Source organism: Neomonachus schauinslandi, chromosome 11, assembly GCF_002201575.2.
Source record: "Neomonachus schauinslandi chromosome 11, ASM220157v2, whole genome shotgun sequence".
NCBI classification, from domain to species: Eukaryota; Metazoa; Chordata; class Mammalia; order Carnivora; family Phocidae; genus Neomonachus; species Neomonachus schauinslandi.
The window spans coordinates 102,569,527-102,592,492 of NC_058413.1; the positions used below are offsets into that span (position 1 = coordinate 102,569,527).

The 22,966-nt window shown below is 37.2% G+C and overlaps 1 protein-coding gene across 3 annotated transcripts in view; it reads right to left on the minus strand.

The window, feature by feature from the left end:
• Nucleotides 1-21,313, minus strand: part of SIK2 (salt inducible kinase 2) — a 124,672-nt gene extending 103,359 nt beyond the window's left edge. For all 3 annotated transcript variants that reach the window (XM_021696264.2, XM_044919257.1, XR_006540927.1), the window contains exons 1-2: nt 21,038-21,313; nt 1,956-2,072 (exon numbers count right to left, since the gene is read on the minus strand). In XM_021696264.2, coding sequence (XP_021551939.1) covers nt 1,956-2,072; nt 21,038-21,172 — 252 coding nt within the window. In that variant the 5' untranslated portion in view covers nt 21,173-21,313. The remainder of the gene's footprint in view (nt 1-1,955; nt 2,073-21,037) is intronic.
• Between the last annotated feature and the right edge of the window lie 1,653 nt (nt 21,314-22,966).

Below are 22,966 nucleotides of genomic sequence, written 5' to 3' on the forward strand. Positions count from 1 at the left end.
TTCTGTGAATCCTGGTAGTTTTAATCTTAGTTTGGCTTATGGTTCATCAGACTTCTAAGGATGTGGATAGTTTCTTATAAGTATCCTCTTTAGGGAAAAGAAAAAAAAGCTTAAAAGGAGAAATACTCTGATACAAATATCACCAAAGAAGCCTTCTGCAGTTTTAGAACTGTTTTGAGTGGCACACCGTGGTCTCTCACTCTGACGGTAATACTAATGGTCTCCAATGGTCTCCACACCTTTTTAATTGCAAATCTCTATCAATAACAAGTGGTTTAGCCAAATGTGTATTACACATTCATGTACATGTATATATACACAAACATGCATATGTTTATGTGAATAGAAGCAGCACAAATTACATACTCATGTCACTGTATAAACACATTATATACTTTATAGAATGCACACAAGTAGATATAAAAAATAAGCATAGAAGTTCTAATATTTTCTTATTATGCCCAAGAGACACTTGTGCTAACCCATGTGAGTGCACATAGCAGTGTGCTAGTAATAGCTCTCTGTGGGGAAAAAAAAAAAAGGCCCTAACTTGTAAACAGCTTTCGATGGTGTAAATACTCCCACCATAGCTGATTTTGAGCTACTAACATGTTATTAGGTGGTTTGCAAAACATCTGAAAATTTAACAATCAGTTCTTACAAGCCAGTACAGGCCGAGTCCAGCATACCACTGGGTGTACGCATCACACTATGGAGATTAAAGTCATAGGCTAGCATACTGTAACATTTTAGTTTAAAAATAGTTTTCCAATAGGGGTGCTTGGGTGGCTCAGTGCTGGACTCTTGATTTTGGCTCAGGTCATGATTGGTGCTGGGCATGGAGCCTGCTTAAGATTCTCTCTCTCCCTCTCCCCCCACCTTCTCTCTCTCTCTCACCCTCCTCCCCTCTAAAAAAATAGTTTTCTAATATAAAAATTCTACATATTAATGAATAGAAGTGTTAAAAAAGTTTCATATTACATTATCATTCCTCAATATGAATTACTCTTTAAAAATCAGAGATCTTTTTTTTTTTGAACTATACAAAAAAAAAACTATACAAAAAATACAAAAGTGTATGCCAAAGGACAGCAATTGCTATCCTTTGGAACTGTTAAAATAACTGATAGTTATTTTAAACACATTTAAATGTAGCACATATCTTAGAGACCCACAGAATAAGACCATCTCACTCCTTAAGATGAGAGATCTTTTTTTTTAAGGTTTATTTATTTATTTTAGAGAGAGAGAGAGCGCGCATGTGTGGGTGGGGGGAGGGGTAAAGGGAGAGGGCGAGAGAATCCCAAGCAGACTCTGCACTGAGCTGGCCACGGAGCTGGATCCCACAACCCCGAAGATCAAGACCTGAGCTGAAACCAAGAGTCAGACACTTAACCGACTGAGCTACCCAGGCACCCCAGAGAATATCTTCCTTTTAAAAAATATAGTTTACACTTGAAATGGGTACAATTTATTTTATAAAAATTATATCTCAGTAAAGTTAATTTTTTTAAAAAATGACTCCTTTATCTGACAAAATAACCCAAACAAAATATAAGGTTTGGCTCTAAGTATTACCAAGTATGCCACTAAGTAATATACTATTTTAACCTTTGTATTTCATAAAACATTAACAGTGTATTTTTTTAATTAAGCAAAACTGCCATATCCTCATTTATGGTGCCACCACTGAAAGTCAACAGGGTTGAGTATCATAAATACACAACTACAAACTTTTTAATTAAATAACTTACAGTGTGAGAGATAACTTAAAATTAAGCTACTAGTTTTTTATTTCCTAATTTTTACTTAAATATAGAAAATGGGTACTCAGTTTAATAAAACCCATATAATTATTCCTTTTTTTATGGACTAAAAAAACATAAAAGAGAAAGATGATACAAAAGAGAAAACAGGATGTGAGAAGCATGGAGAGGAATAAGGTTACATCCTACCTGATAAAGTTTGATGATGTGAGGGTGGTCTAACATTTTCATTATTTGTACTTCTCGGTAGATTTTCTCAAGGTTCACTGCATCCAGCTGAGATTTATCTATTATTTTTATCGCCACCTGTGTTCCGGACACAAATAAATACAATTAGTATATGATGGTTAACATTTTCCAGTTAAGAATCTTTTGAATATAGGGCACCTGATACTTTGCCTGTAAGTTCCTAGGACAACAAAAATACTTGAAATTCAATGCTCATTCATTCAACAAGTTATTTCTTAAACATCTACCACGTGACGCACTGTGGTGATTTTGTTTAGGAGTTATCTTCATTGTGCTAAGAAGAACCCTGCAGAGTTACTTTAATAAAACATTATTTCTCTTTTAATATAACTGTAATGTTTTACTCCACTTATAAACTGAAGAAATAAAAGCTCATCAGCTTCAACCAGTTATCAGCCTGTTGCAAAGTACCTGTAAATAAATGATCAGCCAAGTAGAAGGCAGGTTCTGCTGTACTGAAATACAGCTTTTCTAGAAAAGCAAGTGATAGATTCCAAAGAATATACATATAGCTTTCTGGGGGAGGTAGGGAGGCTAAATATAAAGTGTTAAAATCTATTTATATGAAAGATACCAGCTGGATTAAACTTTATTTTTTAAAAGTTTTAATTTACTTATTTATTGAGAGCGAGCACGCACACACAAATGGGAGGAGGGGCAAAGGGAGAGGGAGAAGCACGATCCCCGCTGAGCAGGGAGCCCAACGTGGGGCTCAATCCCAGAACCCTGGGATCATGACCTGAGCCAAAGGGAGACGCTTAATCGACTGAGTCACCCAGGTGCCCCTAAACTTTATTTTAAAAATCAAAGTGCAAAAACTCATCTGTTAGTAACTACACTAGCTTTTGACCTCCTTAAAAGAATCTGATTTTTAAGAATGTGGCCTCTTCCTATCATAACTAGATAGGAACCCAAACCACTCCAAGGTTAACAATTTGAAGGAACTGCATTTGAAGGTGAATAACTAGGTAGTTAAGAATCATGTAGCTTTTTCTATGCAATCAAAAAAGAACTTATTTTTTTAGAAACTGTAGCTATTTGGTTAGGAAATAAGTCTTTCTGATTTAACTAAAATTTTCAGATCACTGGGAACCACTCAAACTTGATTATAACAAGTTCTGAAGAAACTCTAAAATGTACTTCACAGTCTACCAAAAAGTATTCTGAACATAACTCAGTTTTATGTTGTTTCAAGATAATTATTACCAATTATTGTATGTGCTATATATAATAGTTCAATACTTCTAAAAGGTATCCAAGGATATAGGACTCAGCTTGTCAATTCACTTAATTTCTTCAGGCTCCTGTTTATATAGTTTTTTCTTCTTTCCTATGGCTGCTTTGTCCTTTGCTGTTACCTCTTAAAGCTCTACTATAAGGTTTATTTCTTACCAATATCTATTTCTAATTTGTTATCCACAGCTTATTTCCTGATTTGAATTAATTGTAACCCAGAGAAGAACTCAAGTTCCCAGGGGAAATCAGATTACTAAATATAATGCATAAAATTAAATTTACTACCTAAGAAGAAAGGGGGGTAGTTCCTTCTCTAGACAGTAAAGTGCATAGGTTTTGTGATATTTTCATTATGTTTGGTGGTGTATTATTTCCATAATCAAAATATCCTAGAAAGTAAAGGGTGCTAAACTTTGCTAGATAAGGACACTAATCAATATTGTACTTGATATTAAGGACATTATTGGACCACCCCAATATTTATTTAAATTTAAATACATTTTTTAAAAAGATTTTATTTATTTGTCAGAGAGAGAGAGAGAGAGCACAAGCAGGAGGAGTGGCAGGCAGAGGGAGAAGTAGGCTCCCTGCTGAGCAGGGAGCCCGATGTGGGACTCAAACCCAGGATCCTGGGATCATGACCTGAGCCAAAGGCAGCTGCTTAACCAACTGAGCCACCCAGGCATCCCTAAATTTAAACAGATTTAAAGCAACCCCCTCCTCCTCAATTTTATGATATAGTTTATTAGTTACTTTAGGTAAAAGCTACCAGATAAAAGGATAAGTGTATACTTTAATTTCCCCAATATTCCTTAGGAAGGTAATATGGAGTTTCACAGACATGCTTATTTTGAAGAAAATATCTTGCCCTCCAATTGCTGGAGCATGTCTAGATATCCCCCTCACCAAAAAAAACCCTTTTATAATGAAATGGGTCAGAACCTGTTAATAAAAAGAATATCTTGATTATCATATCTTTAACACTATAATGTTAAAGAAAAACTTTAGACACTAAATTCCAATTAAAGCAAGGTATTACCAAGAGATACCTCATACTCTTTTTTAAAACCCTGGCCTCAAACAATGAAAAACTGAAAAATACATAAATTATCTAAATAAACCTTAGTAACTCATAAATCTCATTATTCAACTTTTCTCAACCAAAAAATTCTCAAATGACAAAATCGAATTCTCTTCAGTTTTATCTTATAAATATATGAACCACATGTGTACCTACTTATATCTTTACCCTGTTATCCCTTGCTTGTAAGGCTTGTAAGGATTATGAAAAAGTAAAGCACTAAATAAAAAGCAGAGCATGTGTTAGCATGCTCCTTTTAATAGTTAGGGCTTTTATTAATGTGGATGTATCACATTGCCTGATTTGCAGATGTGGAACCACCCTTGCAGCCCAGGAATAAATCCCACTTGGTCGTGAATAATCCTTTTAGTGTACTGTTGGATCCTATTAGCTAGTATCTTGGTGAGAATTTTTGCATCCATGTTCATCAAAATACCATTAACATTTTTCACAGAGCTGGAGCAAACAATCCTAAAATTTGTATGGAATGAGAAAAGACCCCGAATAGCCAAAGTAACGTTGAAAAAGAAAACCAAAGCTAGAAGCATCACAATTTCGGACTTCAAACTGTATTACAAAGCTGTCATCATCAAGACAGTATGGTACTGGCACAAACAGACACATAGACCAATGGAACAGAATAGAGAGCCCAGAAATGGACCCTCAATTCTCTGATCAACTAATCTTCGACAAAGCAGGAAAGAATATCCAATGGAAAAAACAGTCTTTTCAAGAAATGGTGCTGGGAAAACTGGACAGTACATGCAGGAGAATGAAACTGGACCACTTTCTTACACCACACACAAAAATAAATTCAAAATGGATGAAAGACCTAAATGTGAGACAGGAATCCATGAAATCCTAGAGAAGAACACAGGCAGCAACCTTTTTGACCTCGGCCGCGGCAATTTCTTGCTAGACATGTCTCCAAAGGCAAGGGAAACAAAAGCAAAAAATGAACTATTGGGACTTCATCAAGATAAAAAGCTTTTGCACAGCAAGGAAACCATCAACAAAACTAACAGGCAACCTACGGAATGGGAGAAGATATTTGCAAATGTCTTATCAGATAAAGGGTTAGTCCAAAATCTGTAATCTATCAAACTCAACACCTAAAGAACAAAAAATCCAGGCAAGAAATGGGCAGAAGACACGAACAGCCATTTCTCCAAAGACATATAAATAGGCCAAGAGACACATGAAAAAATGCTCAACATCACTTGGCATCAGGGAAATACAAATCAAAACCATCATGAGATACCACCTCACACCTGTCAAAATGGCTAAAATTAACAACTCAGGAAACAACAGATGTTGTTGGCAAGGATGTAGAGAAAGGGGAACCCTCTTACACTGGTGCAGCCACTCTGGAAAACCGTACGGAGGTTCCTCAAAAAGTTACAAATAGAGCTACCTTATGACCCAGCATTTGCACTACTAGGTATTTATCCAAAGGATACAAACATAGTGATTTGAAGGGGCAGCTATACCCCAATGTTTATAGCAGCAATGTCCACAACAGCCAAACTAAGAAAAGAGCCCAGATGTCCATCAACAGATGAATGGCTAAAGATGCGGTGGGGGTACACACACACACACACACACACACACACACACACACACACACACAGGAATATTACTCAGCCATCAAAAAGAATGAAATCTTGCCATTTCCAACAATATGGATAGAACTAGAAGGTATTAGGTTAAGTGAAATAAGTCAGTCAGAGAAAGACAAATACCATATGATTTCACTGATATGTGGAATTTAAGAAATAAAACAGATAAGCATAGGGGAAGGGAAGGAAAAATAAGATGAAAACTGAGAGAGGCAAACTGTAAGAGACACTGAACTCTAGGAAACAGGGTTGCTGGAGGGGAGATGGGTGGGGGGAAGGGATAAGTGGTGATGGCATTAAGGAGGGAGGGCTCTTGATGTAAGAAGCACTGGGTGTTCTATGCAACTAATGAATCACTAAATTCTACTTCTGAAAATAATAAAAAAAGAATAAAAAATAAATTGTTAAAGCTTAGAAAAAAAATAGGGCTTGTCTAACTGCTATGAACAAGCAGACCACAAAATGTATAGTGATTCAAATAAAACAGAAGTTTATTTTTTGCTCATGTAGCAGAATGGGATGGGTGAAGATGCCTCCATGCAGGCATATGAGGTTTAAGGACGTTTTACTACTTTTCCAGCCTGACAGGAGAAGGAAACTTAGAGGAGCCCTCACAAGAGGTTTTTACAGACTAGCCCCGAAGTGGCACATATTATTTCTGTTCACTCCATTAGTTAAAACTCAGTCACATAACCATATCTAAATGCAAGAGAAGCCCAGAGACAGTCCAGTGATAGGTCCAGGAAGAAGAGGAAACAATGGATTTTTGGTGTTCGGCTAGCAGTCTCTGGCATATTCTTCCAGGTAATTTCTTAACAATGGGACTCATTACGAAGTACATCCCAGAAATATAATGATGATGATGACTTTCACAACTGCACAGTACTTTTTAATTTCCCAAGATACTTTAACATATTTTATCTCATTTATTTCTCAACTTTGTGAAGTAAATGGAACAAGCAGAGCATCCATGAGTTGATGAAACTGAGGTTCCAAAGATGTTACATAATCTACAAAAGGTCCTACAGCTCAAGTGAATTAATGGGAAAAACCGCAGGCCTTCAAACTCCAAGTTCAATCTTCCTACTTTTTCAAAGAGCCTTGCTGAGCACCTGTTGTGTGCCCGGAATTATGCTCAGGATACAAAAATGAACAAGATCTGATTCCTACCTTCAAGGAAGTTAATAGATCTGTGAGAACAAAGAGAACACATTTTGGAAAACAAATTTTATCAGCGAGAAAAATCTGCACTGGGGGATTTTCCTGATGTGTATGAGAGTTCCAACATACAAAAGGTTTGTGTTCCAACATTTTAAAGGTAACTATGAACTTAGATTTCTGGGAGTTTACTCTCTGCATCCCTTTTCTCCTTAGTTATGAACACAGTACTAAGGACAAGATCTGCATGGTCACAACAAAGTCAAGCAAGGGACTCTGAAAATTGAAGGATTCCTTTCTCTCTGTTATTCGTCTGAATTATTCAACTCTCCAATTCCTACATATGCATGCAGTATCTTTAAAAAAAAAAACAAAACCTTTAGTTAGTTTATGTAGAGACAGAAAAATTTATATTCCTTCAGCTAGGGGATAAAAGGAAGGTTTCCTATACAACTTTGGAGGCCAAACATAAACTAGAATGACTGCTACCAAACTAAATCTCGTGTAAAAGTAGCAACAGTGAATATTCACCCTCAGAAATAGGAAAAAGTGAATTAAAAATAATAAAATATCTAATATAATATTATGTAGATTTATCAAGAAATACCCTTTCCTCTTATATTTACAAAGAGTAAAAGATAAACACCCTTGTGGGCTAAGGTTCAACAAGATGGCCACTTTTATATATTGCTGGTATGACTATAAAATAGGTTATAATTTTTGTGAAAGGTATTTTGGCAATTTTTATCAAGAACCTTAAAAATCATCCATCCCGGGGCCCCGGTTGACTCAGGTCGGTAAAGCATGTGACTCTTGATCTCGGGATTGTGAGTTTGAGCCCCACATTGGGTGTAGAAATTATTTAAAAATAAAAATCTCAAAAAAAAATTAGGCTAAAAAATAGTCATCCATCCTGAGGGAGTTCTGGGAAGATGGTAGAGTAGAAGTATCCTGAGCTTACCTTGTCCCATGTATACACCATGATAACAGCCACATCAGTGCAACTAACTCTGAAAACAACCCAAAGACTGGCAGAAAAATCAGTCAAGGGATTCACAAAATAGAAGGATGTAAAGTAGGCCATCACATACATAAAATGTGTGTGGGGTGGGTAGAGAGTAAAAATTTAGTGCTTTTAGAATGGGTTCAAAGTTAAGCAACCATCAACTTAATATAGACTGCTATATGCATAAGATGTTATATATGAATCTGATGGTAACCATAAATCAAAAACCTATAACAGATACATAAAATATAATGAGAAAGGAATCCAAGCATAATACTAAAGAAACCACAGGGAAGAAAGCAAGGCAAGAAGAAAGGAACAGAGAACTAAGAAAAACAACTGTAAAACAAGTAACAAAGGGCAATAAGTACCTACCTATTGATAATTACTTTAAATGTATTAATGGGAGGTATTAATGAGGTTTAAGGACGTTTTACTACTTTTCCAGCCTGACAGGAGAAGGAAACTTAGAGGAGCCCTCACAAGAGGTTTTTACAGACTAGCCCCGAAGTGGCACATATTATTTATGTGCCACATAAATAATATTTATTATTATGTGCCACATATTACATTTACTTTAAATGTAAACAGACTATTACCCCAATCAAAAGGCACAGGGTGACTGAAAGGATAAAAAAGCAAGACCCATCTATATGCTGCTTACCAGAGACTCCCTTCGGACCTAAAAACACATTCAGATTGAAAGTGAAGGGATGGAAAAAACATTTAACATGCAAAGAGAAGCAAAAAGAAAGCTGGGGTAGCAATACTTACATTGGACAAAACAGACTTTACAATACAGATTAACAGACAAAGAAGGACACTACATAATCATAAAGGGAACAATCCAACAATAAGATACAATAGTAAATATTTATGCATCAAATATGGCAGCAGCCAAATACATAAAGCAATTATTAACAGACATAAAGAAATCAATAGTAACACAATAATAGTAAGAGACTTTAAGACACACATCAATGGATAGATTATCCAAACAGAAATTCAACAAGGAAACAGCGGCTTTAAATGACACATTGGACCAGATGGATCTAACAGATACATTCAGAACATGTCATCTAAAAACAGTGGAATACACATTTTTTTTTTCAATTTCACATGGAACATTCTCCAGAATAGATCACATGTTGAGCCACAAAATAAGTCTCAACAAATTAAAAAAGACTGAAATCATATCATGCATCTTTTCCAACCACATTGGTATGAAACTAGAAATCACACACAAGAAAAAATCTGGAAAGAACACAAATACATGGAGGCTAAATAAATTGCTACTGATAACAATAAATGGGTCCAACAACACATCAAAGAGGAAATCAAAAAATACATGGAGACAAATGAAAATGAAAACACAATGGTCTGAAATCTTTCAGACGCAGGAAAAGCTGTCCTAAGAGGGAAGATTATAGCAATACAGGCCTACCTCAAGAGGCAAGAAAAATCTCAAACAACCTAACCTTATACCTAAAGGAGCTAGAAAAGACACAAAGCCCAAAGCCAAAGTAATAATAATAATAATAAAGATTAGAGCATAAATAAATGAAACAAGGACTATAAAAACAATAGAAAGGATAAATGAAACCAGGAGCTGGTTCTTTGAAAAGATCAACAAAACTGATAAACCCTTAGCCAGACTTAAGAAAAAAAACGGTGAGAGAGACAGCTCAAATAAATAAAACCAGAATTGAAGGAGGAGAAATAACAACCATCACCAGAGAAATACAAAGAATTATAAGAGATTATTATAAAAAGTTTTTTGCCAACAAATTAGATAATCTAGAAGAAATGGATAAATTCCTAGAAACATATAACCTTCCAAAACTGAATCAAGAAGAAAGAGAATGTTTAATAGACTGATTACTAGCAATGAAATTCAATCAGTAAAAAAAACAAAAAACAAAAAACAAGACTCCCAACAAACAAAAGTCCAGGACCAGATGGCTTCACAGGTAAATTCTACCAAACATGTAAAGAGTTAATACCTATTATTTCTCAAACTATTCCAAAAAAATAGAATAGGAAGGAAAACTTCCAAATTCATTCTAAGAGGCAGCATTACCCTGATACCAATACCAGATAAAGACACTACAAAACAAAACAAAACAAAACAAACGAAAAAACAGCCTACAAAAACTACAGGCCAGTATCTCTGCTGAACACAGATGTAAAAATATTCAATGAAATATGAGCAAATCAAATTAAACAATACATTAAAAAATTATTCACCATAATTAACTGGGATTTATTCTAGGGATGCAAAGGTGGTTCAATATTCATCAATCAACATGATACATTACATTAACAAGAGAATGGGTAAAAACCATATCATCATCTCAATAGATGCAGAAAAAGCATCTGGCAAAGTATAACATCCATTCATGATAAAAACTCGCAACAAAACAGGTTTAGAGAGAACTACTTCAACATATTAAAGGCCATATATGACAAACCCACAGCTAACATCATACCCAATGATGAAAAACCAGGAGCTCTTCTTCTAAGATCAGGAACAGGACAAGCATGTCCACTCTCACCACTTTTATTCAACACAGTACTGGAAGTCCTAGCCACAGCAATCAGACACAAAATAAAAGGCATCCAAATTGGTAAGAAGTAAAACTTTACTATTTGTACATGACATACATTATACAGAAAACTTTAAAGACTTCACTAAAAAAATTCAGTAAAGTTCAGTAAAGTCATAGGATATGAAATTAATATGCAGAAATCTAATGCATTTCTATACACTAATAATGAAATAGAAGCAGAAATTAGGAAAACAATCCCACTTGCAACTGTATCAAAAAGAATAAGCTACCTAGGAATAAACTTAACCATGGAGGTGAAAGACCTGTACTCCCAAAACTATAAAACACCCATGAAAAACTGAAGACAATATAAACAAATGGAAAGATATTCCATGCTCACAGATTGAAGAATCAATGTTGTTAAAATGTCTACACTACACTACCCAAAGCAATCTACAGATTTAGTGCTATCCCTATCAAAATACCAGTAATATTTTTCACAGAACTAAAACAAAAAAGACTATAATTTGTATAGAACCATATAAGACCCCAAAAAGTCAAAGCACTCTTTTTTTTTCAATTTTTATTAACATATAATGTATTCTTTGTTTCAGGGGTACAGGTCAGTGATTCATCAATCTTACACAATAGTCAAAGCAATCTTGAAAAAGAAAAACAGAATTGGAGGTATCACAACCCCAATTTCAAGATATACTACAAAAGCTGTAGTAATCAAAACAGTATGGTACTGGCACAAAAACAGACACACAGATCAACAGAACTTAACAGAGAGCCTAGAAATAAACCCATGCTTAAGGTCAACTACTCTACAACAAAGGAGGCAAGAATATACAATGGTGAAAAGACAGTCTTTTCAACAAATGCTGGGAAAACTGGACAGCTACGTGCAAAAGACTGAAACTGGATCACTTTCTAACACCATACACACCCCCCAAAAAACCCCTCAAAATGGATGAAAGACCTAAATGTGAGACCTGAAACCATAAAAAACCAGAAGAGGGCACAGGCAGTAATTTCTCTGAAATTGGCCATAGCAACATTTTTCTAGATAGTTCTCCTTTGGCAAGGGAAACAAAAGCAAAAATAAACTATTAGTACTAAACCAAATAAAAACTTTTGCACAGCAAAGGAAATCAACAGTAAAACCAAATAGACAACTACTGAATGGGAGAAGATATTTGCACATGATGTATCTGTTAAGGGGGTAAAATCCAAAATATATTTAAAAAACTCCTACAACTCAACAACAACAAAAAAAACAATTAAAAAATGGGCAGAGGACTTGAATAGACATTCTTCCAAAGATGACATCCAGATGGCCAACAGACACATGAAAAGATGCTCAACATCACTCAACATTAGGGAAATGCAAATCAAAATCACAATGAGTTATCACCTTACACTAGCTGGAAGAGGTAAAATCAAAAAGACAAATAACAAGTGTTGGTGAGGATCTGGAGAGAAAGAGACCTTCATGCACTGTTGGTGGGAATATAAATTGGCAAGGCCACTGTGGAAAACAGTACAGAGGTTCCTCAAAAATTAAAAATAGAAATACTATATGATCCATTAATTTCACTAATGGGTATTTACCCAAAGAAAATAAAAACACTAATTTGAAAAAAACATATATGCAGCCATATGTTTATTACAGCATTATTTACAATAGCCAAAATATGGAAGCAACCTAAATGTCCATCAGTACACAGACACACACACACACAGACACACACACGCTGGAATATTATGCAGCCATAAAAAAGGATGAGATCATGCCATTTCAGACTTGGTTGGACCTAGAGGATGATACTATGCTAAGGGAAATAAGTCAAACTGAGAAAGACAAATATATGACTCCATTCATAAGTGGAATCTGAAAAAAATACATAAAAACAAATGAATAAACAACAAAAAGCAGAATCAGACCTGTAAATACAGAGAACAAATTGATGGTTGCCAGAGAAGAAGAAGGTGGGGCATTGGGCAAAATGGGTGAAGGGAGAGGGAGATACAGGCTTCCAGCTATGGAATAAGTCACAGGAATAAAAGGCACAGTATAACAAATACAGTCAATGATACAGTAATAGCAACATAATGGGACAATATAACAGGCAGATGATGGCTATACTTATGGTAAATGTAGCATAATGTATAAACTTGCCAATTCACTAAGTTGTACACTTGAAAATAATGTAGAATTGTGTATCAACTATACTCAAAAAAATTAAATAGAGTACACTTATTGTGATGAGCACTGAGTAATGTATAGTAGTGTATAGCAATTGTTGAATAATATGTCGTACACCTTAAAGTAATAGAACACTGTATGTTAATTATACTTCAATAAAGAAAAAAATCACCCATCCCATTTAGCCTAAGGATTCCACTTCTGAGAAATTATTTGAAGGAAATAACCTGAAACGATGGTAAAGACTTATTTGTAAATATATTCAGTGAATATTATTTGTAATATAAAAATAGAAACAGTAAGTGGGAAATAATTATGTGAATTACAGTAAGCTTATGTTATGGTTATACAGCTATTAAATAGTTTTTCTTAATATAAAGGATTGCTTAGACTATAATATTAAATTAAAAAATCAGTATTTGAGCGCAGTCTCAACACAAGGTATGTATAGAAAAAGACGAGGAAAAACTAGATATAACTATGACAAAAATGTTATTAGTGGGTGAAAAAAATTGTGGACTATTTTTCTGCTTTATACTTTTCTGTGCAATTTTTCTTCAGTGAACATGGATTACTTTTCTAATAGGAAAAACAAAAAATGAAATGAAGTTATTATATTTATCAAATATGCTAACTTTTCCATCTGTGAAATTTTAGTCATTTTCATTTTCTAAATTCTCTATAAAATGGCTATATTATTTGCTAAAATGTATATTAATGAAGACTACATACAGAGAAATGTTTCCAACAAAGTAAAAAATAATACATACAAAAGAACATATAAATACAAATCTGTACAGAAGACAAGGGATTAAATGTATGAGCAGAAATGAAATAGTGTTAAGCTGATGGATGAAAGATTTTTTTTTCACTTTTCAAAATGCAATTTAATGGTAATGTTATCCTGTCTTTAACAAAAATTGCTTTTCACTTCTCATTAAAGAAATATTCATCTCATGCACTTAAAGAAACCACACTATAAAAGTAGCTTGGGGGACTTTATAAGGAAGTTACACAAGAGCAGTACTTCTAGTAACAAATCAGAAGGGATTAACATATGCTTGCTGTCTCAGGTAATATCTGCTTCAGCGCTATTTACCACTCTGAAGTACCAAAGAGCATTATTCTTACCATACAATTAGATCTTCAAGATTAAACATTAAATGTACTTTACAAGCTCATACATCAAATCATGGGTGGAATCAGAACATTTGACCAACAAGTCAATGTGACTGAGTGGTCCTACAAAGAAAGGGTTTCTGAAAGCAGTAAAAGTCAAAAGTAAAACATGGAGTTCTCTAGTTATCTTTTAAGTATAAATAAACAATTTTTTTCCAGATTAAAATTGACTTTTATTTTTTATTTTTTAAAAAGATTTTATTTATTTACCTGAGTGAGAGAGAGACAAAGAGAGCACAAGCGAGGGAGAGGAGAAGCAGAGGGGGAGGGAAAGAGAATCTTCAGCCCACTCCCTGCTGAGCATAGAGACCAACTCAAGATGGAACTCAGGACCCTGAGATCATGACCTGAGCTAAAGTCAAGAGGTGGACACTTAATTGACTGAGCCACCCAGGCACCCTAAAACTGACTTTTAAAAAGGTAGGAATTTATATAATGCAATAAATCCTCATGAAGATTTAATTTCTCTTTTCCAATGGTGAATAAGGAAAACAGACTGGAGAAAAGGTAAATGCCATTACATTTTTAGATCCACAGAAATTGAACCAAGGATTAAGACTATAAAAGAAACGATTAAAAAATATTCTCCAACTTAAAAATTATTTAAACAAATCATCAAAAATGACAACTCAATTTTAAAAATGGGCCAAGGGTGCCTGGGTGGCTCAGTCTGTTAAGTGGTTGCTTTCGGCTCAGGTCATGATCCCAGAGTCCTGGGATCGAGTCCTGCATTAGGCTCCCTGCTCGGTGGGGAGTCTGCTTCTCTGGCCCTCCCCTGGATCGTGCTCCCTCTCTCTCAAATAAATAAAATCTTAAAACAAACAAAAAAAACCCCCAAAAAACAAAAAATGGTCCAAAGGACAAAAAACAATTCACAAAAGAAATAACAAATAGTCCATCTTATAAAACCAGGCACTCAAAGGAAAAATGTTAAATCAGAAATGTTAATTAAAATAAAAAAATATTATTCTCTATCAACTGGGAAAGATTTAAAAAATAATAGTCCTGGCAAATGCTTTCTTCCTGGTGAAAATTAACAGGTGTGACTTTTCTAGAGGATAATTTGGCATCTCATGCCATAAGATGTAGATGTAAGGACATATTTCTTGACCCAAGAATTTCACTGCCATGGGATTACCCTGAGGGAATAATCAGTTAAGCGCACAAAGATATATCTATATATCTATATATATATATATAGGAATGCCCTCTGAAACATGACCTTAGAGAAACAGCAAAGAGAGAAACAGTCTAAATGTTCAGTAATAGGAAATTGATGAAATAAAATACAATCATATGTAAGAACGCTATTTAACGATGCTTTAAACTTTACCTTGGGGAAATGTTAACACATTAAATAAAAAAACATAGATGACATCAATTTTCATTACTAACATATAAAATATATGTGAATAATGAAGAGGATATGAATCAAATATTAATAGTGGTGATCTCTTGGTCTGAATGGTGGCATTAAGAACGTTTATTTTCTTGACTTTTTCAACAATATCTACAATGAACATGCATACTTTTGTAATTGGGAAAAAAACAAATACTATGTTTATCTTAGAGAAAAACTTAAAACAAATTTTAGCATTTTTCAGTCTAATTCATCCAAGATTTATCACTTTAACTATTTAAAGTATTTTTAAAATGTTTTCTAAATGAGGAGCTTCTGATGAAATCCCCGAATGTAACTGTCTTTCATTCTTCTAATAATCTCAAACTGGATAGAGGGATTTCTCGCTATTTTTCCTTGAAGGGTGGGAAAGCAATCTCCATAAATGTTCTGAATAAAGGCATATAAATACATTAAAAACTTTTTTCAAAAAATATGGAGGTAGAAGACAGAAGAGGTGCTAGGTACACTAAATAGGAAAGAATGGTATCTTAGTGAATTTCTGGAATCCATTTGGCTCCAAGGAAACTGACTCTACCATCAGCAGTGGCCCATAAGTCAAATGTCATCATATGAATCCAGGAATGGAGGCCAGTTTCAGTTATTTCCAAATAAATGTTTTCTTAATTGCCAGATACTGAGAGAGAATTTCCCAGTGGAATCAAAATCAGAACGCATTAAACTCTGTTAAAGTTAAAAATTTCTACAGAATATAAAAATTTACACAACTTTTATTTTGGATGTTTGTCCCCAACCACTCAAAAAGAACAGATCACTTTGAGCAATATTTAGCAGAATAATTTGTCAAATATTATTTGTCTGGGGTGCCAAGAAACTAGAGAACAGTTTCTAATATAGCACATATATTCCATGACAAATATAGTTTCATTTCAACACACTATAAAGACCATACATAGGCCCAGATACAAATGATAGTGATTAAGTTATCTGATAACCAGTCCTTCTGTTGTACATAGTACAGCTGCTTCTTGAAATATGGACTATTTCAGAGCACAAGATGAATACAAGACTACTGAGAGGAGTCCTAAAGCTTGAAAGCAAAATATAAAATTCAAATGTATTAAAGAAATAAGTTCTCGGGGCGCCTGGGTGGCTCAGTCGTTAAGCGTCTGCCTTCAGCTCGGGTCATGATCCCAGGGTTCTGGGATCGAGCCCCACATCAGGCTCCCTGCTCAGCGGGAGGCCTGCTTCTCCCTCTCCCACTCCCCCTGCTTGTGTTCCCTCTCTCGCTGTGTCTCTCTCTGTCAAATGAATAAATAAAATCTTAAAAAAAAAAAAAGTAAGTTCTCTTCAAGAAACACTAATCAGAATATGATATTCTTTTTGTATCCTCGTTCTAAATATGCAATTTTGATACTTTAACTATTTGGAAAGTTTTAAAAAATACCTACATTAAGGTAGTAAAGAATTATGCCTAAACCTAAAAACCCCAAAATGCACACAGAAAGCTTTTCAGTGAACAAAAGCAGTCTTCAGAATGTCCTTGCTATCAATTTTGCATTCCAGGTTCTCTTAAGGATAACGAAGTAGCCCAACACCAACATGCCCTTTTAATAAAGTAATTTTCAGAACCTCTGTGAAACAGCTTTAAGATTCTATGGACCACACATTTATATGCTCTTTAAGCACTATATGAGGTATGGTATTGAGGAAAATACAATTATCTGTCACAGAAAAGATCTGAAAATAACTAATGGTTATCCTGGGGTGGTGATATTATGGGTAATTTTTTTCATTTATCTATACTTCAAAATTTTTCAATATAAACATGATCAATTTGATAATATATATTATTCCTTAATGTGACAATAGTATCTTCTCACTTAATAACTTCCTTTCCAGGAATTTACCTCCAAATCCCACTCCCTCTTCCTGCCCCTCCCCTGGAAAAAAACGCAAAGAGTTACATACACAAATATTATTCACTGCAAATTATTTACTATAAGTGAAAACTGGAAATGTTCAATAATAAAATTGTTCAATAAGATAGAATTCATCTACAAGGTAGAACACTATGCAGCTATTAAAAACGTTTTATAAACTTATATATAATAAGCAAAATATGCTATACAATAAGTGGAAAAGAGGATGTAATTTATGTAAGTGTATACAGCATGTGATCTCATCTATGGAAAATAAATAATAATAAAAAAAGACTAGAGGGAAATATGCCATGAGAATGATTTACTCCCATTGGTGGAGGAATAGCACATGTACTTTTTGTGCACTATATTCTTCTTTATATTTTCTATAGTAAGACTCTTTAATAGAAAACAAAAACAACTTAAGGGTACAAATGACTTCTTTGGAATTTTATTCAACAGACAAAAACCAACAAAAAAATTAGCCATACAATTAGAAAGAAAAATTCTTTGCTAGCACAGATTTGATAAAATAAAACACTACTCAAGGACACTCAGAGCATAGCAAACTAGCAACCACTATTGCCTAAAATAGTTTAACAGTCTAAATGCTATTATTCTTTTCCCATTGTGCTAATTTTATAAAATTAGCTACTCTAATTCATAAACCACAAACCAACACTACGAAGCTTTTCTGAAGTATTATATTAGGAAGCTGGATTCTACCACCACCTGCCTTCCCTTTTGTGTGCAAAATTTACATAGAGATCTAACATGAGAATACAGCTTCAGATGATGATGTAATTATACTTCTTAAACAATGTTAAGCTATTTGATAGATTAGACCAAAATGAAGATCTCTTTGTGTACTGATTTTTCTTTTCCTAAAAGGCAAACAGTCTTGGATCTCCCATCTCTGTAGAAAATACATCATTCTTCAGTGATTCAGAACAAGGGACAGAGAAGAGCCAAGTAAAATTAACAGGGTCCAATTGTTTACCACAGAGATGTTTCAACTAAGCCCTAAAATTTACCTTGGGTTCAAACTTGGGAAAAAAGACCTCTTAAGTTCTAAAACACAAACTTACATTGACGTTAAACCATATTGAAGAAATTTCTCTAAGAAGTATAATCATGATATTTAGCTGATACTGCTCTTTATACCAGTTTAATTGTTCTCACTGTAATACTGTAGTACGTTCAGCAATGAGAACCTAAAATAATGTTAAATAAAACTTTAAGGTTTCCACCAGCCATCTTATTTACAGTATTTGAGATAGTTGTATTTATTGAAGACAGAAATATTTACCCAATGAATGAAGATAATAAACACTGCTTTAAAAATCCTTATTAATAGTATACTTTAAGAAAATTTTATAGGTGCTGTTGCTAAACAATTCTTAATGCAAATTACCACAAAAATTCACAGAGCAACTTTGCAAAACTTCAGATCTACAAGAACTTTTCTCTTCATTAATTACCCTATTTCCCTCATTCCTCTCAACTTTAAAATTTCCACTCACACCAAATTACCAGGGATACTCACCCATCTTAAATTCACATTATTTCTTTTTATATGTTAAAGACACCTTCTTTGGAAAGGCAAAGGGAGATGGGTTCTACGGACTAGAAATTTAGCTTTTCAATTAAATCATTTTACACATGTATACTAGGATCTGAGTGGTATTTTCATGATCCGACCTGTGTCTTCAATTACAAATGCATTGATCTCAGTATCTGATGGCTAAACCACGGTACTACTCCACAGTGCCCCCTAGCTCTACCAGATATATCAGTTTAAAAGGGACACGGTTTGAACTGTCAACTTCAAGAGAAAGTGTCGCTCATTACCAGCTCACTTAAACAGTTCTTAAATAGATACCCTAGTATCTAAATTTGGCCTAATAAGTAACAGCTGAATTAATTAAACCTTATGGCCAATAATGATAAAAGCTGATGAGAAAAAAAATTATGAACTAATGGGTTTGAAATTCAACCACGTAAAAACGTTCAGAAGTTCTGCAAGAAGCTTTCTTTAATGCATAATTTGTTTGATTTTTACAGTCATTAAGCAAGGACTCATATAAAAATACACATTAAAAATGCCTTCTTCTATGTAGTTTATGGGGAAATAGCATGGCAGTAGTCCATGGTTCTTTAGAGGAATGGAATCAATTTCTTCATTTTTAGAAATGCTGGGATCAAGATTAAGTAATCTCACTATAGTCACATTATTTATCATTACAAACTTAGTATAATTGCTAACAATGGTAAATTTGTGAGAGAAAATTTGTGACCTTGGTCCTGATGCTATAAAATAAGTCAGATTTGGAATGCCTCACCTTTAGTAGGGGAGGACAAAAAGTAAAGATGACACAATGACATATGCCCCTACTTTGTGGAAATGGATTCCTTCACATTAAGCAAAACTTCCAAGAACAGCAGCAACAAAAATCACTCAAGTTTTCAAATGTCCTTCACCTCACACAGCCATTCTGAAAATCCATTCCTACGTTACTGCATATTCAAACTCTAGCACATTCGCACTAATAAGGGGGAAATCAACTGAGTAGGATGAAAACTGAGGGAAAGAAAAACCTGAAAAAGGACGAAACTCCAGAACAACTACAATCAGGCAGGGTAGAGTACGTCAAAAACACAAGGGTTTATTCTAAAGAATGGTTTTGTTTCTACTGTTTTTCTGAAGTATTTAATTTGCACGTCTTAAAATAGAGACCCTGAGGAGAGCAGCTTGAGGCAGTGAAAGGAAGGGGGGCGGGTTAGGTAAGAAGAGAGACTTGGGAGAAAATATGTACGGTGCATCAGAATGTGCAGTGGAGTGGGGGATGCTGGCTGGATTCACGGCCAGGAAGCAGTTGAGGGCTTTCGGAGTAGAGAGGCAGAATTAGCGGTGGCTTAAGGAACGCGCACTCGCCACCAGAACGCACACCTGGTCAAGGGACAACCTGGGCGAAGCGAGACCGAGCCCCCAACTGTGCAAGCGCAGAGATGACCATTTTAACCAGTTCTATTGTCTGGAGTATTAGATGGAAATGCCTCAGGCACGAGATCAAGCTAGCCTGACACCAAATCAGAGACGCTGTCTGGCAAAAGGGGGGAGAGAAGATGGACAATGGCCGTCCGGGCATTCCCGGCCACGGGGGCCCCTTCCCCGCGGAGCCAGGGAGGGGCGCCGCGGTCCCGGGGGCCGCGCGATGCCCTGTCCCTGGAGTCCGAGCGCAGGCGGCCCCTTCCCCGGGGCTGGCGACGTCCCTCCTCGCGCAGCCCGGGAGCACCCAGACTTCCCCTCCCACCCCACCCCCAGCTCAGAGCAGGGAAGACGCGGAACTTGGGCTCTGGAGCGGAGGCCACAGATCAGGTCACGGCCCGGGTGGGAGGCTCTGGGAGAAATTCCGTGCGGCCACCGGGGGTGGCGTAGAGAAGGCAAAGCTCGGGCCGGTCGGGTTTCCAGCTGGACGACACTCGGGTCGAGGTGACCGGGCCCCGAGCCCTTCGGCGCTCACCGACCCCCCTGCACCTCCCGGGTCCTCACAGTCCCAGGCCCCTCGCCTCAGCCAGAGACCCAGCCTCTCCGCTAGACTCAGCAACCCCCCCAACCCGGTCGCAGCCGCCCCTCCCGGCCAACAGCTCCTCTCTCCCGGACCCCTCGCCTCGGACGCTCCCGCCGAGCCCCGGGCCGCACCTCCGTCTTGGTGATCCGGTGCCGCCCCAGCTTCACCACAGCGAAGTTACCCTTGCCCAGCGTGCCCTCGATGTCGTAGAACCCCACCCGGACCGGCCCGCGCTGCAAGTGCTTCGGGCCATCCGCCATGACCATGCTGGGCCCCGCTGCTAGACACGGCGGACTGGAGCGCGGGCTGGCGGGCCGGCGGCGCGGCTTGGCTCCGGCGACGCCGCTCCGCTCGCTCGGTCCCTCCCGCTCGGCTGGGCCCAGCCAGGCGCGCGCCGCCGCTGACGTGCGCCGACGTCAGGGGGCCGGGGCAGGGAGGCGGGGGCGGGACCGGGCCTCGATTGGTCACCATGGCGACCGGAGCACCGCCGACGTCGGCGGTAGGGAGGGAGGGAGGGAGGGAGCGAGGGAAGACGGGCGGGGCCTGGACGGCGCGTTCTTTCCGGACTCAGGCGCCCCTGGTTCTCCGCCGCCTTGCGGCGGATAGGGGCGGGGTCACCTCCTGGCCCGCCCAGTGCCTCGGCCCCCCAGCCGAAGGGCAAGAGCGAGCCCTGGTGGGCGGAACGGAGGGGTGCAGCGACCTGGACCGGCTCTGCCGTCTCCTTGCCCCGCAACAGCGTTCTCCGCCTACCTGGGGGCCTTCCCGCCAAAACCTCTCACCTGAGACTGCAGTGCGCCGGCAAATTTGGCACCTGCAAAGAGCTGTGGTTGAGCAACGCATTGCTCGCAGGCTCCTTTCTTCGCATCCCTTTCTCATCTGTTTCTATATAAATCCCTCCGCATTTTGATGTCTCTGAGGAATCATTCTGACAGTAGCACGGTCGCTTGCAGACTCACAGAATGTCAGCGCTTGAAGAGACACTAGAGATCACTTAATCCAGGGATTTGGAGCCCCACATGGGCTTCAAAGCCTCAACCCCCCCTAAAATGTATGCGAATTTTTCCTTCTTTGAGATTGTCTCTGGAGAGATGGGACTGTAGCTTTTATCAGATTCGCAAACGTGTTGGTGACCCTGAAAGAGGTTAAGAAATACTTACCTTATCTAATTTCTTTTCAGATGATGAATCAAACCCCAAGGAATGAAGGGAATTGCCAGAGTCATGCAGGTGAGGGTAGAGTTAGGATTGCAAATCCACACACACCAGTCTTCCATGTAGTGGCCCAAGGAAACAGGAACAGCGTTATTTTTATATTTTGAAATATATTACATGCCTCCACGTCTTGCTTTCTAAATGCCAATCTCTACTGAAAGGAACCAGACTCTGGAGAAATGGATGATTCAAAGGGAGAAAGAGGGAAAGTATAAAATGCCCATGAAGATCTTGTGCCAGAAAGCAAGATTTTCAGAGTGATGGAGAACGAGTCAACAGGAAACGGGAACCAGCTTGAAGCTACCTCCGTTTACCAAAACTGGGACACTTTGAGCATCACCAGTGAATAATGACTAAGATGGATTATAACACAATGAACTTCAAAAAAGAATACGCAAGTGCATATTTATTCTTAAAATATTAAATAAATAAATACAAAGGCCGGAGAGGAGAAATAACTCTTCTTGACAACTAAGACACTGGAGGAGGGGCGCCTGGGTGGCTCAGTCGTTAAGCGTCTGCCTTCGGCTCAGGTCATGATCTCAGGGTCCTGGGATCGAGCCCCACATCGGGGTCCCTGCTCCGCGGGAAGCCTGCTTCTCCCTCTCCCACTCCCCCTGCTTGTGTCCCCTCTCGCTGTGTCTCTCTGTCAAATAAATAAATATAATCTTTAAAAAAAAAAAAAGACACTGGAGGAAATGGCGAAGCTAAGAAATCACCATTTTGCAACCATTATGGTAATAATTGATGTAGATAGGGAATTATCTATCAATAGATCTTAAAATCAAAATAGATGTTAAAATCACTGAGACAGGATGTTTACATACTCTCACAGTATCCTCAGATTTC